This window comes from Xiphophorus couchianus, chromosome 22, assembly GCF_001444195.1.
Source record: "Xiphophorus couchianus chromosome 22, X_couchianus-1.0, whole genome shotgun sequence".
In the NCBI taxonomy this organism is placed as follows: Eukaryota; Metazoa; Chordata; class Actinopteri; order Cyprinodontiformes; family Poeciliidae; genus Xiphophorus; species Xiphophorus couchianus.
In genome coordinates this window covers 7,601,066-7,617,884 of record NC_040249.1, presented here as the reverse complement: position 1 = coordinate 7,617,884, position 16,819 = coordinate 7,601,066, and the positions used below count along the sequence as shown (strand labels likewise).

At 39.8% G+C, this 16,819-nt stretch overlaps 1 protein-coding gene across 32 annotated transcripts in view; it reads left to right on the top strand.

Annotated features, from left to right (window-relative positions):
- LOC114137994 (ankyrin-3-like) overlaps window positions 1–16,819 on the top strand; it is a 130,652-nt gene that overhangs the window by 48,765 nt on the left and 65,068 nt on the right. For 31 of the 32 annotated variants that reach the window (XM_028006907.1, XM_028006905.1, XM_028006906.1 and 28 more), the window contains 2 exons: window positions 14,897–14,998; window positions 15,111–15,209. In XM_028006907.1, coding sequence (XP_027862708.1) covers window positions 14,897–14,998; window positions 15,111–15,209 — 201 coding nt within the window. Of the gene's footprint in view, window positions 1–14,494; window positions 14,754–14,896; window positions 14,999–15,110; window positions 15,210–16,819 lie in introns of those variants that run through there. The other variant, XM_028006908.1, reaches the window with a different exon arrangement.

Genomic DNA, 16,819 nt, shown 5'->3' with positions numbered 1-16,819 from the left:
GAAAATATGAATGGATTTGTCTCTTTGCAGCCAAAATGTAAAAATTTGTAAAAATGTAGCCTATTAGTAGAGATTAAGCTTTTTCTGAGATTAAGATTACCTTTTCATTCTAAACTGTACCAAATAGTTAGGGTGAAATAGTTGAAAAAACCCCTGAGAGGTATTAAATTAAAATCCAATAGAAGATGACTTATGAGAAGAATTACAAGATTTTTCCTATTTATGTCTCAAAGCAATTATTCATAACGGATTTCTAGTAAGCGCTAAAAGGTGCATCAAAATACGAGATGTTGGTTTGTCCTAAAAACTGAAAGTGCAGCTGTTTTTAGATTAGATAGAGAATAACTAACAGAAACAAATACTTTAGATCTTTGTCATATTTGACCTTCAGATTAATAGTAAGAAAAAACAAAGATAAAACTGGTAAATGGACTGATTCAGTTTAAAATCAGTGCCACTATTCTATGGCAAATTAAGAATGTATTTATTAATTTTGAGAGTGGTCAACATATATTCAGCAATTCAAACAAGTAATACTTTATATTATTCTTACTCGGATAATTACATCACTTAAACTCTCTGGTTTCTGCATTTTGCTTATTTTGAACAAAAATCCCAGAGAAAAACAATTAAAAAGACAAGAATCTGGACACAGGAGGGAGGGAAACCCAAGCTGAAGAGCAGAGGCAAAAGTAAAGGACAAAAACTGACACAAAGTGATTCAGAGCTGTGAGGAGCAGAGGACTCTGCGACTGTGTTCACTGCTTCAGCCAAGTAAACTGAATGTCCCCATCAGTCAAGGTTGTGTTTCTTATTATAGGTTGTTAGTCTCTCTGCTCAGCTGTGACCTTGGCACAACTGGACAGAGCATCCATACGTACCATGGTAGGCTAAATCAGAGAGTACCTCTGTGTGTGTGTGTACCAGTGACGCTTTCCAGAGTTTGCTGAAGTGTTGGTGTGGGCATGTAATAGCACACATTACGGGGGACCTTTGTAAACAGTCAGCTTTAGCTGTGTGGAATGGAGGAATGGACAGACAGTAAGGAAGCTTTTCAGGGTCAGATTTAGTGCTACTGTACAACAGGACTAATGCTGGTGAAGTAAAAGTGCTGCCGCCCACAGTAAAATATGGTTTGCTGTACAGGGCATGTAGGCTGTGTGTGAGCTGCCAGCAGCCATCTACTGGCTGTTTTTCTTTTACCCGGTCTGACAGCTGCATGGTAACATGCAAACCACAGTATTTCATCAACTTCTCAGTCCAGCAGTGGACGTGTCGTTGATGTGATGCGTTGAGAGAAACTCCACCCGTCTGCCGTTTCTCGGTTACCTTGGGAAACGGCATTAAAACATGTGACTTTTACTCTTCATATAGCTCATCATAATTCAACACTGCTTTGACTGTTTCAGTTTGAGTTAGATCTGTTGGCTTTGAAACATGGTGATAGTGTGTCTCATTCAACAACTAATAATAGAACTTTATTTTGTCAGTATTTCTTTCTATCTAAATAGTTTGTTTTACTGAGCAGGTGATATAGTGATATATAATTATATATCACTATCACTATATCACTATATATATATATATATATATATATATATATATATATATATATATATAAAATATTACTAATTATAGTATTCAATATCAATATTTTTATCTTAACAATTATCTTTTGTTGTCATGTAGCATGGCTTTTGAATTAAACAGCATTCAATATCGGGCACAAGAAGTTTATAACTTTTTAATAAAGTTGAAATTTCTAAGTCAGATATTGCCAAAAGTGCAAAGCCAAACCTTGTTTTCTTAATATTTCAGGATTTAATGTATAAACAGAGAATAATGAATGATTGCAGCCAATAAAAAGAAAAGCAGCACATGAGTTTACAAAGAGAAGTGCTTATTCTTGGGACATTTGTGAGATTATCAGGACAGAACTAATACGTCTACACTCGACTTGTTTTGCCTTTTATCCACTTAAATAGCTTTCTGTTCTTTAGACCCTCTGCAAAACTTTCTGATTTTGACTCAAGAAATTTGGCAAACTGTCCCCAAAGTGGAAAGCACAAGTTTTTGGTTACTGTATTACGCCAGTGTGTCAGATTTCCATTGCAGAGTCCTACAGAGAAAAAATAGCCGCCCAAACAGAACTCAAAGACACAAGGAGAAATCAGCTGTGGATCACCCTGCATCTCTCTCTTTATTGATTTCTGGATCCTGAGCTAAACAAAGCTCGGGCGAAAGATAAAAAAGGATTTGGCCGTGGATTTCTTTACAAACACAATCTGACTCGGACTGAGGCAACAGACAGAATTTTTCTATTTTCTGCTTTTTGTTTTAGAAATTTCCATCAATTCTTCTTCACCTGTCGGTTATGTATTTAAATTAGCCACTCAAAGCAGACAGACTGAATGGCCCCCCTGCTGCTCTGTCCTCTTAAATGTATTGAAATCCTTCCGGAGGCTATGCTTGACCGGGCTGACCTCTTGACCTCCAATGGCCTCTGGGATTGCTTGTGAGCTTCAGTTATGGCATCTTTATTGGCTGAGCTTCCTCTGCTTTCTATTAAACGTCTAAGTAGATCCCAGGGATAATCTAACCGGCTAAAACACGTTTTCATTGATACTAAATACTCAGCAGCTGTCGAGGTTAGCACTTCATAGGGGGGAAAAACAATTCAAATAAATTTCTTTACTCAGTCTGCTCAATGCCTCTCTTGTTGGTTGAGTCCTGCTGTTATGGATGTGGGGCTCCCTATTCAACAGCCTATTACTTTGTGATGCCTTGGGGGCAGCTGGCTGTTTCAGCACCGAACAGCCGTCTGTCAAGCAGAAACGGCAGATTTTGAGAGGCAGCAATCTACTAACATTGTTCTAGTAACTAACAATTAAAAAAATAATTGTAATTGTAAAATAAGTGTCATTCGGTAAATAATGACACTTTTAATGCAAAATTGCTCTGAAAGTTGCATTGAAAGTCCATTAAAGGTGCAAAATTTGCATCACGGTGTCAATATTTACAAAATAATACAAAGTTAGCACTCTTAATGGACTTTCAATGCAACTTTGCAATAAAAGTGTCATTATTTACTGAATGACACTTCATGACAACAGTAATATACATTCATAAAGACTCCTTTATGTTCATGACAGATGTTATGTCATGTTTATGACAGTGTGATGTCAGTCTTATGCACACCCCTTCAAATAAAGTGTTACCAATTCATTTTTCAAATCATAAAATAAACATTTACTTGCCTAAAATGCAAAAACATAGCATTCCTTTAAAGTACACCTGATCATTTGCATCAAAGGATGCATCTACAATTAATTAAATGCTCTCAGTAATGTGATAAACTGATTAACTGGAGTTTCTTTTTAAAGAAGGAGCCAGGGGAAGCTAAAACTGTGATGCCTAAGGACGTCTGGATAGAGCATATTTACAGATAAGCTTTTTTTTAAATGGAAATATAAGCTAAATATATCTTATATATACATATATATATATGTACCTCTAAACTCTCGTGCTTATGCCGAGAGTTTAGAGGGATTCTTAACTCCCTCTAAACGCTTCATTTTGTTCTAAATGGAGCCTTGGTCTGTTTGGTCTCGAGTCTAAGGGTGATTGTGGAGAAATAAAAATATTGTCTTCATTTTTTTTTTTAGTTTTGTCCAGATTGTGGTTAAATGTGTGCGTGCGTGGGTGTGTTTGTGTGTGTGCGCTGTGTTGACACTAAGGGGGGCTCAGAGGGGACAGATGGCCTGTAGTTTACTCTCGTCTGGTGCTCTCTGTCTGCCAAGGACCGGGCGAAAACAGTTTCAGCGCACTCTGCTTCATTCAGATCTGCTCCACGGCCAAAATGACACACATTTCTGTAGTCCTGGCCTTTTTATAGACAGCTTTATGAGCAAATAAAATGTTACGATTGAAGCCACAAAAGAAATGTGCAACACATTTCTTTTGATATCATCTACAGGCGTTAAAATGTGTTTTTTGTGCATATGTGTTGGCGTTTACCTCCTTGTTGCTGCAATGAAATATTCAATTAAGGGTTTTACGACTGGCTGCGTGGAATCATGTGTTTGTACCCCGTGTTTAATAATTTATCGGGGACTCTTTGCTTCTGCTCTGCAAGATTCTGTCACTTTGAAGACATCAGGAGCGAATGTTTCCTAGATGAAACATTAAACTATTTTTCTTACATTTTAATTGTCTATGACTATTTATATCTGAATTACTTGGAATCAAAATGAAATCTCCTTTCCAATTACTTGTGTAGTGTTAGACATGATCAACACTGACCACACACGCTCCTGTCGAAATGCAATATTTATGATGATAAAGCTGTTCTGACAAACTGCTAATTGATATCCATGTAAACGTAAGGATTTAAGGATCTTTTTCTTAACTGAAACTTTTGTTTTGAAACTACCCTCTCAAAAACATGAACAAAACCGCTTGAAAGGATAATAGATTAGCATAAACATTTGTGCAACTTCTGTAGATAATGTGCAGAGTATTTATGTTTTATTCTTGCTTTTTCTACTATAAATTATAATTGAATTTAGTCCTAAGTATATGACCAGTAAAACAATGTTCTAATTGAAATCTCTAGCAGAATCTTACATTTATAGTATTTTATTGCCAGAAATGTTTGGTAATAATTTGGTATTTTGATCATTTCAGGGATTCACCCATAAAGGTTCTCCATTACAAAAAAAAACCTGCATGTGACCTAAAAAGATGATCAAGTGTTTTTTTTAGATGCTTTCATTTGCAGTAATCTAACTCTGGAAAACATGTTTGGTCATTGTTCCTTTTTTTCTAAATTGAGCTCAGAGTTTCTGATGTTAATATTTCTCATACTATTAATTGTTTTCAAATGAATTCAAACTAACTTCATTTCCATCAACAAATTACAAAAGAGGCAAACAGAACAGTGTCAGAAATGTTGCCTATTCACATCATTTGAGACAAATGCAGAGGAAAGTAAGAAACAAAAAGCCAAAAATGCTAAACTTACATTAAAAAAAACAACAACAAACAACAACTCTCCCATCTGAGTTTTAAACAAGCAGATGCATCTCTGGGATCAAAAACAAACGGTCACACTGTCAATGAGAGGTTGAAACATGCTGGTGTTTATGTACAATAGCTCCTCTTGTAATGAATGTAGCAGCAAGATAAAGATCCCTTTGTACATAAATTATTCTTAAAACAACAAAACGAACAGATGGCTTTGGTTGCAGGGGGGTTCCTGGTTTTTTGGGACACTGCTGACGTCTCAGCTGGGATCGCTGTGATGTTTTGCAGTTGTGATGCAGGAGACTGTCCACCAGAGTCCAGTGTTTGCCTGCATAACAGAGACTGACCCTAATCAGGCCGAGGTTAGAGAGGCAGATGCAATAATCCAGCCAAGTCTTCGGATCGGATTTAGATTATTACATACATTGATTGTATTTGTGTTTGATCCTGTGCACAAGCTGTGCTCCCGTCAACGTGCATTTCTCTCTCTCCTTACTTTCACTCTATACACGATCATTTTTTCGTCTTGTGCGCTTACATCCTGACCTGTTTGTCCTTTCAATGACCGTCCTATAAACCTACCCCCTCCTTTCCGTAGGATGACCTGTGTACGACAGGTCAGTCTGCTGCACAGACAGATATTGATGTGTGAAACTTAAGTGTGTAGATTTCACCTGTTCAGCTGACAAACCAGTTGGATGAAATCCAGTGTGGCATTCGGGTTCTGATGCCACAGGATGTTTCTAAGGTGCAGCTACAGAATAACTCCATGCTTATCAATGCAGCTGTGCCTCCCATGCGATTAAAACACTAGAACCTGGATAGCAAATTGCGCAATTTTTCTTAATTTTTTTTAATTGAATCTGGGTGAGCTTGGATAAAAAGTTGACATGAATTGTGCACCCATTTTCATCCGTCCGTCCTCTCTTTGCCGAGTCTCCCATTTCTCCCATTTCTCCCATTTCTCCCGTTCCTCCGAGCGCTATCAGCTCCCGTTCTCTCCCGTCCCCCCACCACCCGTTGCCGGTTTCCTGTCCCAGGTGAGAGGGGGCCGTGTCCTTGAGCACGCTCTGTGCAGCAAAAGCAGCAAATATCTACCCGCTGTGAGTGTGTTTGTCTTCTGCGTTTAGCATAAACATCAAGATTTCCTCCACACAATGAGGATATTGGGGTTTCTCATTCCTCCAGTTGAGGTTTAAGAAATGCAAGACAACAAATGCACATAGCCAAAAGCCATTTCTCTTTCTGTTAAATTTCAACAGATTTTTTTGTTATTATTTCATGGCAGCCTGAGTGTCCAAATCTAAATGCTGTAAAACAAATAAATAAATAAAATAAACTGAGAGTCAAGCTGAAGAGAAGTGAGTATTAGACAGAGCGTGGGTTGATCTTGAGAGAAAAGGTCAAAGATTACTCGAAAAAGAGTGACTGTTGTCCTGTTCTACAAAGGTTGCATGTCTTATTGTAATATTTGTTACATGAAGAGTGACCTTACAGCCAACTCACTACAATTAAATTCATTAATTAGAGTCTTTGCTCACATATCCACAGGATAAAATGTAAGCATTTGCTGTAAATAGAAATGCAAGTAGAAGAAAAAAGTCCCCTCGTTTGATGCATAGAATCAAAAACGTGCGTTGTTGTTTGAAAAGGCAGGATTCAACTGTGCCAAAATTATTTTCCACTGCCAGGCCTGAATCCCCTCCTTTTCCTTAGTAACCCTCCCTCGTAACTATGGCAACCCAGTCTTTTCCCGAGGAGGATTGCTCACAACGGTGTTAGCGTGAAGGAGCTCGTGATCCACCAATCACACGTCGCGCTCGCCTCTTCTGGTCCAGAGCATCTGTCACTCCCTCCGTCAGCTCACTTCCAGGACTCCCTCGGTTTGAAATCCCCCGCTGTTGTCAAACTCGTTTTGTCTCCTGTCTCAAAGTACAGGGATACACCCACAACAACGCCAGTATTATAAGACATTTTAATTTTCTTTCTTTTTTTCTTACGCTTCTCCTTCCTCGATCTCAAATAGCTGGCACGTCGACGGCACCATCTGTACAGTAGTAGTTCTTTTGCGGGATAACCGTTTCACACACACAGACAGAAAAAGTTTGGTTACTTTTGTAAAGCACTGGATTTAGAGAAATACTATTCAGAATTTGCTATTCTAACATATGACCTTAAAATATATGTATGATTCTACAATTTTTATGCAGTTTAGGGCTCAAGGTACAGTCATAATCAATAACTTAGAATATGTGCTCTGATTAGGCTTGCTTTTTAAGCAAGTATTCAACATATTTTTCATTATGGACACATTTTTTTAGGTTTAAAAATGTTTATTATTAATATTATTATTATTATTGTTATTATTATGATTATTATTACTATTATTATTTTGGTGTGATTTAATATTCTAATCTTAAATCCTGTGTTTTCTTTCTATTTAAGCAGAAATTCATTTAAAAATAGTCATAAGATCAGCAGTCTGTATGTAATGTATTTCACTTAGAGAATTGAGTTACTGAAACAAATTAACTCTAATTTATTGAATAAGGACGTTTCATTCTGTTCAGAGAACTCTGTTGTTTTTTTTATCAACATTTAATGCTTGTATCAGATGAGCCAGACTGCAAATATTAAAGAACTCAGAGTTTTTGCTGAACTTTGCGTTGTCATAGCCACAGAAAAATGAGTCAAGGAACACTGAAGTGTTGTAGAACCTCCTGTAAGACGGCATCAGATGACCTTTCACCCTCAGGTGTAATTACCCAAGATCAAACGTACAGTGTAGATGCAGAACTAATGTAGCATTTTCTCCTCTCTGCTGCTCGTATGGATCTCTGTGCACGTGCTTCTGCGTTGTGCTGAGGCGTAGCTCTGAGTGCCTGGAACAATCAGTGGGGGTGTGAGTTCTCCATGTTCGGCTCCCACTCAGCTGACTGCGGCGGTGCGCCTGGTGGAGAGACAGAGGGTGTCCCTAATACTAAAGGAAAAGCCCCTAATCCTATGTTAACGTCTCCTCGTTGACGGGAGAGGGACACCCGCAAGGTCCTGAGCCCTTGAAGTAGCGTCTGGTGTTATTCTTCGTCCCCTGCTGCATTCAAAGCCGCCCCTTCCATCCTCCCCCCTCCCTCTTCCCCAGCATCGCCAGTATGCATACAATCACCACTGTGTTGGGATTCCAGGTATAGCAAGCCCAGCCTGGGGTGTGTGTGTGTGCACTCACAGCAGCACTGACACTAGTCTTTGTTTGGGGAGCAAAAAAAAGCTGATTAGCAGGGCGACAATAAAGAGAGGAGCAGGCTGGCAGACACTACGAGAGAGAACGAGTGGGAGGGAAAGAGAGGGAGAGTGGGTGGGATAACACGGCGGTTAAGGGGGGGTGTTTTGGTGAAAGTATTTGTTTCAGCTGCTATTTTCAGTTTGGCCCCTCTCGCTGCTCGTAACCTTGGATATCTAGATCACACCGACAGCCCCCCATCGGACGCCCACTGCCCCCCATATGCTCAGAGTAAATGAAGGTGAGGAAGAAGAGAAAGGAGGCAGACAGGGATGGAGAAGCCTCAGCTATTATGGTAAGTCAGCCTCCCCATCTCCTGCGTCTGTAAGGAGGATTTACCCTCGTTTACAGATTTAAGGAAAAAAGAGAAGCACAGGAGGGAAGGGATGGGGAGGGTGAGAGGGCAGCAGAGGGGATTTGGCGTGTGTCCTCTCTGCAGCGTGAGCGCTTTGTTTACTCACTATGTAGACTCCGCTCTCCTTATCAAACCTCCTGCCATCCTTTCCCCTCCGCTCACCTCTTTACCCTCCTGTCCAACCCTCGCCCTGATGTGCATCGACCACAGAGCGGAAGGAGCCCAGAAACTCCCACCGCTTGCAATTTTTCCTCCCCACTCTGTCACCTGAGCCAATGGCTCCTTGCACTTTACTACGGTTGGGCTGGAAGTTTGTGAGGCTGAGAAAGCAGCTCACCGACAGGCTGAATAGATGACTGACTGGCTGGCTACTTGGCTGCCTGGCCACTTTCATCTCAGATTTCAGTTTCCGTTATTGGGAGGCGAGAAAGAAAGAGGCAAAGAACTTGAGCATGATTGTGGAAGAGGGTGCAGCCTTTCTTGCCCGAGTAAGTAGTGCTATTATTGATAGTTAGGCTTATGTTTTGAATATATTTTGTGATACTTATTTGTTGTTGTATTTTGGCTTGATGTTAGAGAAATACTTACACTGTTAGAATTGCAAAAGATGTGAATGCAGGTATGCAAAAACTGCCAGGACTCTTAGCAGTGGTGGCTGTGTAGCTAATCTGATAAACGTTGCAACATTATGCAAAAAAAAAAGGATTTTTATTTCTTGTTTGTATATAAGTGAAAAAGATGGAAGTATATTTTAAGAGAATGGCTTGGCTATGTATTTATTTTGTAGGCATACATGCTTTTAGGCAGCTCTTATTTTATTTTTTTCTGATGTGATCAAAAACTACTCAAGTTGTTTTTTTCTGCTTTCATGCTCAGCTACATGCAAACATCAGGCATCTGCTTTATATTTATCTCTCCACAAGAAATTTAATAAAACATCTTTAATCTACCATAAACCAGTTATTGGTTCAGATTGGAAGCAGGGTCTATTTTTTGCACTGAGGAATCCACCAGCAGTATTTTAAGATGCTACCACATGTGCACTTGTAACTTAAGGCTGAATTATAATTTTAATATCCCCATGTCAGCATGACGCCACCAGGACCATGTTGGCTTTTTCTCTATACATCCAGCTGCTCATTGAAGGCCTCCAAGGTTTGTTCGATAACGTTGGTGAACAAACAACACAAGATAAAAAGGAATGTACGAGGTTGAAGTTTAAAAACAGAGTTAGGCTGTAAAACCAGATCCCAAAGTTCAGACATCAGTGTTTAGTTGGTCATCTGAAAATGGAAAGAATATGGCAAAACTGCCTGCCAAGTCAATGTCAAATTTATTTATATAGCACTTTAAAAACAGGTTCCAAACTGCACCAAAGTGCTGCACAAAAACAATAATAAAATAAGTTGATAACAACAGAAGAGCTACAGTATCAGGCCTCAATAAAATGTCAAAGAATAAAAATGAGTTTGTCAAAGGAAACTTCATGGTGTCATGTTAACAATTTGCCGCAAGTTAACTAGGGAACAAATATAGCAGAAGCTGCTTTGATCACATTAGGCCAAAGTTGATCTTTTGGTCAATGCATGTAGTTTTTTTTAAGGTTTTGTTGCCTCTAGTGGCCTTTATTTAAAAGTAGTTCAACAGTAAAGAGGGTAATGAGAGAGGGGGAAGGCAAATGTCGCCAGGCCGGGAATCGAACCTGCGACTGCCGCCATGAGGACTAAGGCCTCAATGTTTGGGTCGTGCTTTGCTCCTGCACCACCACAGCACCCCGATGCATGTAATCTTATTTAAAGACTCTCACTCTCCATATCCCTTTGGGAAACCTGATCTCTATAACGAAACACAGTCTTGAACGCATCATGCTGTGGGAAAGCCAATTATTGTTTTCCTTGCACTTAGGAATATGCACTGAAAAAGTCCAAGGATGCATAGTTTAATTTTGCACTTATTTTTCCATAAAAGCCCCAAAAACATCCTCCAGTGTAAACATGTCAGCAGCCAATAATTCTTTAACAGGCTCATCGTATTTAACTGTGGGAGACAGAATCTGTGAGAATCTGCTCAAGTTAATGAATTTGTTTTGCTTCACCTCCTGTGGTAAAGTGACTGCTGCTGTGAGGGAGTGTTTCGGCGCTGCTGGCCGCTGCGGCCCTCATCCTGACGCCGCTGGCTTTGTGCTCCCAGCTCTGAGTTTTGTGCTGTCAGGAGAGCAGAGGATCAAGTTAAACAATACAACTGCTGCTGCTCTGGCTCTTCTCCTCTAAGCTCCCACTGAGCCCATAGTGGTGACATCAGTGTGTGCTTGTATTGCGCGCCACTATCTCCATGCAGGTAAACAACATAAAAAGAGCTTGAAGACTTTTGCAATAACATATCTTTATTCTTTTTAATGTGACAGTGGGTGCACATGTTCTGATTTGTTTGTACTTTGCTATGTGCCGCAGTGACATCAAGGAAGCGATGCCGCCCAGGAATCTGTCTTTAAACGGACTGAATATCCAGCATATCTGTGCTCGGATATCTCAGAAATTGCAAAATGTGATTAAATTAAGCTTTAAGGGTAAATCAGCTTGAGCTCTTTCAGCATGAAGTTTGAATGTTCTCCAGAAGGCGTGGCTCTTCAATGAACTGCTGACATTCCCAGCGAAAACTAAAACGCTGTCTGTGAAGCATTAAAGTTCAGAGTAAACCGCAAAAGTCTGCAGGACCCACTGGATTGCTTCCGCATTAATTTTTCTTCTGAGACGCACTCACAGACAGCGGCCACTGAACAGAGAATGCAGAGGGCTGAGCTTTTCCTGCATTTCTGGCTGTTCTGAGTGCAGCTGGGAGACAGCACATGTAATTCATCGCCTGTGTGTCAGATTTGTGTCCCTCATCCTCACCCATCCAGCTAACAGTAGATTAATGCTCTCCATCAGGCTTAACCTCGATTTTAATGGCCCAGTTTCCTTTGACGTTTGATCTCTCTGCGCCCAATGACGTTCCTTTGCTTTACGTTCCTGCCGCGTGTAAATCCTCATCCACAAAGACCTTCACGCCCCTTATTCTGGACAGAACGTAGACCTTGAAGTTAGTCTCAGAGATTTTCTAGAGGCTTCTGTGCATAATTGAACAAAAGCAGTGTTGTGCTTGTGGGTAAAATCTACTTACTCTGCTTAAAGATGCGTTGGCAGTCGCATGATATATAAATAAAAATTTTAAAAACACTTGAGGATCTCATAAAGCATAGCTTAGCAAGTGTTCTCAGACGCTAGCACTTACATAACTTTTCAATACTCATAATTAAAGTGTGTTCTGCTATTTCTGTGATTAAAGTGTAGTACATATTACTAAAAAAAACCCTGCAGGTTTTGTCTTGAATCTAAAAATTATACAGCATCATATGTGTAAGTTTACATAGTTTGTTGCCTTGGAGCAACAAAGGCTCAGTAGGTCACACACCTGGACGCTAAACTCAGGCCGCATCATAACGAACACACATTTCAGTTTCTGTAAAACACTGGATATCTGTTTGGGTTTTATTCAGACGTGAAAAACCAACAGATAAAAATACTTACATTATGTTACAGACATTGCTGTGGGAGAAAAGATGTCACATGGTGAAATGGTAATTTTGTTGAAAAGTTACTGAAACTAGACTTTTTCATTGCTTGAAGCAAAAATGTTTACTTTATCTCACTTTAATAATAATAAAAAAAAGAGAACAGAATAGATGCAACAAACTAATGCTTTGAGATTTGATCGTTGTTTCAGGGTTAGTAATCTGGAGCAACTAATACACTAATTACAAATACTTTTGCTCAGTAAAACGTTCCTTTATGACGCAAGCAGCAAAAGCAGACAGAGATAGGAAGCAAGTGTTGCTATGGAAATATGACATGCACTTAAAACAACCTTAAAATTTTTGGCTCAGTTTTTTTTTTTTTAGTTAAATCAGATTGTATAAGTGTTATCCAAACTCAGTTTTTCCATAACATTTAAAACGCCCATAAAATAACGCTAACATAAAGTAGGGGAACAAATGGAAAGACAACCTGTCTTGCATAGTCTAGCTTTGTCATCAGAGTCACATTATTTCCATTCTGTTAGGGAAAAGCTTGTTCTGTTAATTGCGCAGATATCAACATGTAGACATCTTAACAGGACAATAAAAGTCCAGAGAGTTTACCTCAGCAAATGTGTGGATGAGTGTGGTGACGGCATGGCGGAGTTAAAGCTGAACTGGAGACAAAATGTTTCCAAAAGGTCAATCCGAAGGTCACTACAACTGTAGCTCAATGTCCATGACTTTCATAAGACTTTATTTTCACACCTTGTTCTGAGTTCTGCTCTCACAGTGAGTCACACACATTCTCATACACTTACTTTTCAAATTTTTGTCAAAAACAACAAGCTTTGTTGTATTTTAGTAGGCTATATGATGGAGTAGTCTCTATTTACTAATTAACTGGCTTTTTCAGGCTGTTGCACAGGTTTTGATAGGGGTATCAGAGTAAAAAGGGGTTAGAGACAAAAGCAAGCCTGACTTTTTTTCCCCAGACTTTTAGTTGGAAAAAACAAAAATAAAGGAGTATTCATTCAAGTTTGTAGTTACACTATGACAAAAGGAGGTATAAATGTTTTTTTAATTGCTCTGTTATCCCTCAATAGAGAAACTTTCTGATCCACAGTGTAAGTAATTGTTTGTAGGGCAGAAAGGGGCATTTGACATTACTGAGATTTCACAGTCAATGCCGCATTTCTCCCACTTATCGTCATCTAGCTGCAGTCTCGATGAAAACATGTTTTGTTTTGGCTTCATTGATCGCTTCTGAACCACTCATATATTTAAATGTTAGAGGGTTTTATTGTTGACATGATGACCACTCAGGCCTGAATCCTGACTTTTCTCACAGCCGTGAGAGCAGAGACATCATTAGCGATCCATCAAACCGTCCTCTGAGAGTTGAGGATATGGAAAAAAGGACCAACAAATGTGTACATGCCAGCTGATGGTCTGCAGCGATATGACATTTGGCTTAATACAAGTATATCTTGTAATCAGGAAATGACTGGTTCCAGTTAGCGTGGCTTCATTTGCCATTAATTTGCGTGTCTGCCCATGAACAGACGAGCGGCAGTATTTTTCCTCCTCCACTTTTATTTACAGATTGTTAGTGGAAAACTCTGACGCTGGATGTTTTGCGTGGTCACAATTTGGCTCTGAGCCACTGTTATTTCAGGACAAACTTAGCAGAAAGGGAGGAGGAGGAGGATAAAGCGTTGGATTGTCCAGTTTGGCCCCACTGAGTTCCTTCCAAGTGTCTCTGGGTGCGAGGCTAAATTTAGCAGGTCTGGACCTTTTGATAATTCAGAGGAATTTGGACTTTAAGCTTCTGTTATAAAGGAGCTTTTCCCTCTGTCCTGATCTCAGCAACTCCGCTGCTGAGTTTTACAAAATGCTCCTTGCAATGCCGCTGCTAAGAAGGGGAAAAAAATGTGCGGAGTTTGCTTTGTGTCATTTCATGTCAAATCTGATGTCCTGGGAGCCAGCATAGATACAGACAAGCAGTGCAACCTTTGATTCTTTTTTTAGCCTTCTCCATGTCTTTGTTTTTTCCCGGCTCTCTTCTCCTCTTCCATACCCCCTCGTACTCTCCACATTTGTTAAACAGGGGTGCGAACACGCTTACCTCATCATTTTTTTGGTGTGCAAAGCCCTATTTCTGTATTGGGATAAAGGACAGCCGAGCAGACTAGAGGGTGCGCTGCTCTTCGTAGCACAGTGACTGTTTCGCTGGAGAACTGCGTGGAAAAGAGGAGGGCTCTGTGGCAGCTGTGAGGACCACCCGGTCGCTGAACTTCCGACGCTGGGGAATCACAGACATTTGGATGGAGCAAAGCTGAAATAACAGATAATGTGGGATCTGATGGGGGACTGTTGAGATGGCAGGATGTGGAGGACTTCTTAAAATGTGATTTGAAATGCTAGCTGGTGGACACAACTGGATTCCATTACCGTGACTATCTGTGGATGCTGACTTTGGGTGTTTTGCCTTCATCAAGATGCCATTAGATCCCTGAGAAATAATGTCAGAGTTCTACCTGGTACAGTGATGCTTCTGCTTTTGTTTTCTGAATATATATTTTTTACAACAGATTCAATTGGGTATTTACCTTGCATCACTCTTCTTTTGCTCTTGTTCTTTTTTTTTTGACTTTCTTTTTTTTTTTTTTCCTGTTTTCTCCAGTCTGACAGTAATGCTAGTTACCTGCGAGCTGCCCGGGCGGGGAACCTTGAAAAAGTCCTTGACTACCTCAAGTCTGGAGTTGAGATTAATATTTGCAATCAGGTATGTTTTACTAAAATGCCAGCCTTCGTCCAAATGTCTGTTTTCATCTGTAAAGAAAAGATAAAACAGACTCTGCAGACTCTAACTACTCAAAATAATGTTTCTCCCCCAGAATGGCCTAAACGCTCTTCATCTGGCCTCCAAAGAGGGACATGTAGAGGTTGTTGCTGAGCTGCTGAAGCTCGAAGCCACTGTGGATGCAGCCACAAAGGTAAGGCACGCCCAGCCTCGCATGCATGTGGGCAAAACATGGCCGCCTTTGTTAGAGTTCAAAGCAGAATCTCTAATTAACGAGGCTCTGGGGATTTCCTCTGCCAAGAGGTACATTTATATCATTATGCATATTCAGTGTGATCGGTTGGATTAAAAGGTACACGGCTGTGAAAAAAGTATTTCTACTGGGTTTTTTTTGTTTGTTTTTGGGGTTTTTTGCATTTTGACACAAACTGTTCTAATCATCCAAAAAATGGATATCAGATGCAGATAATCTAAGCAAATACAAAATGCAGTTTCAACTTACAGAATCATGAAGTTACAGTATTTAGTCACATTTCAGAAAGCTGAAACCAATTACTACCAGATCTGTAGGATAAATAGATCAGTTCATTAAGACCAGTCTGACTGCATGAAGTAGGGTAATAGATGTTTATCAGTCTGGAAAATGTTACAAAGCCATTTCTGAGGACTCCAGTGAACCACAGTGAAAGATATAACAAATGGAAAAACATGGGACATGGGACATTGGTGAACTTGCCAAACTTACTCAGAGAGTGCATCAACAATTCATCCAGAAGGTCAGATATGAATCCAAAACATAAAAAACATGTCTTACTTTCCTCGTTTAAGGGTCAGCGTTTGTGATTCAGCAATAAGAAAGAGATGGAAGAAATGCCATGCAACGGAGAGCTCTGAGACGAAAACCACTGCTGACCAAAACAAAAAGAAAAACTCACAAAGGCTCGTCTCAAATTTACCACAAATCATCCTGATGATCCCCTAGACTTTTTGGGAAAAGTGTAACGTAACTATAGAAATATGAGAGGGTGTACAACAGAAATGAGAGTATACTGCACCAGGACCTGGACAACGTAATGTAACTGATTTAACCGTGAATTTAATTTTACCATAAATTGCCAGCTTTCGGATTTTGACCTTACTCTCACACAAATTTAGCTTTTGTAACAGCAACACCAGCTGTAAATGGCTCAAAAACACAAAATCAAAGTGTAGACTTTAGTCCGCGACCTTAAACAGGCTGCTGATGTTTGAAAACCCTCTAATGTGGCTGAAAGAAAAAAAAAAATTGTCAAGAAGAGTGAGGCAATATTTTCTCTACAGAGATATAAAAGATTCATTGCCAGCTACTGCATGGTAACTGTTTCCACCAAAGGTTTCAGAACCAGCTGTTAGTTTTCACTTGAAGTCGGGTTGGTTTGACATCTTCCTAGAGCAAATGAAGTCATTTAAAAACTGCTTCATGTATTTATTTGGGTTGCCTGTCTGACATTACAGCTTGTTTATTAGAAACATTTAAGTGAGCCCCAAGAAAACAACAGAATAAAAACTGTAACAGGAAAATTAGATTTCCATACCACTGCATAAAGCAAGTCAAACAAAAGGAGCAGAGGCAGGATACTTTATATGCTGCATAAATAGATATCCTATACTCAAAAAGATATCACATCACTATTCTGACATGGAAAAGGGTTCAGAAGCGGAGCCAACGGAAACATTATTCACATTTGTACCTTGAAGGCTTTTTATTCCCATTTTGTCGACTGGTTCGGCGTCTCTGCCCCGGGCCGCTCGCCTGGTGCTGAC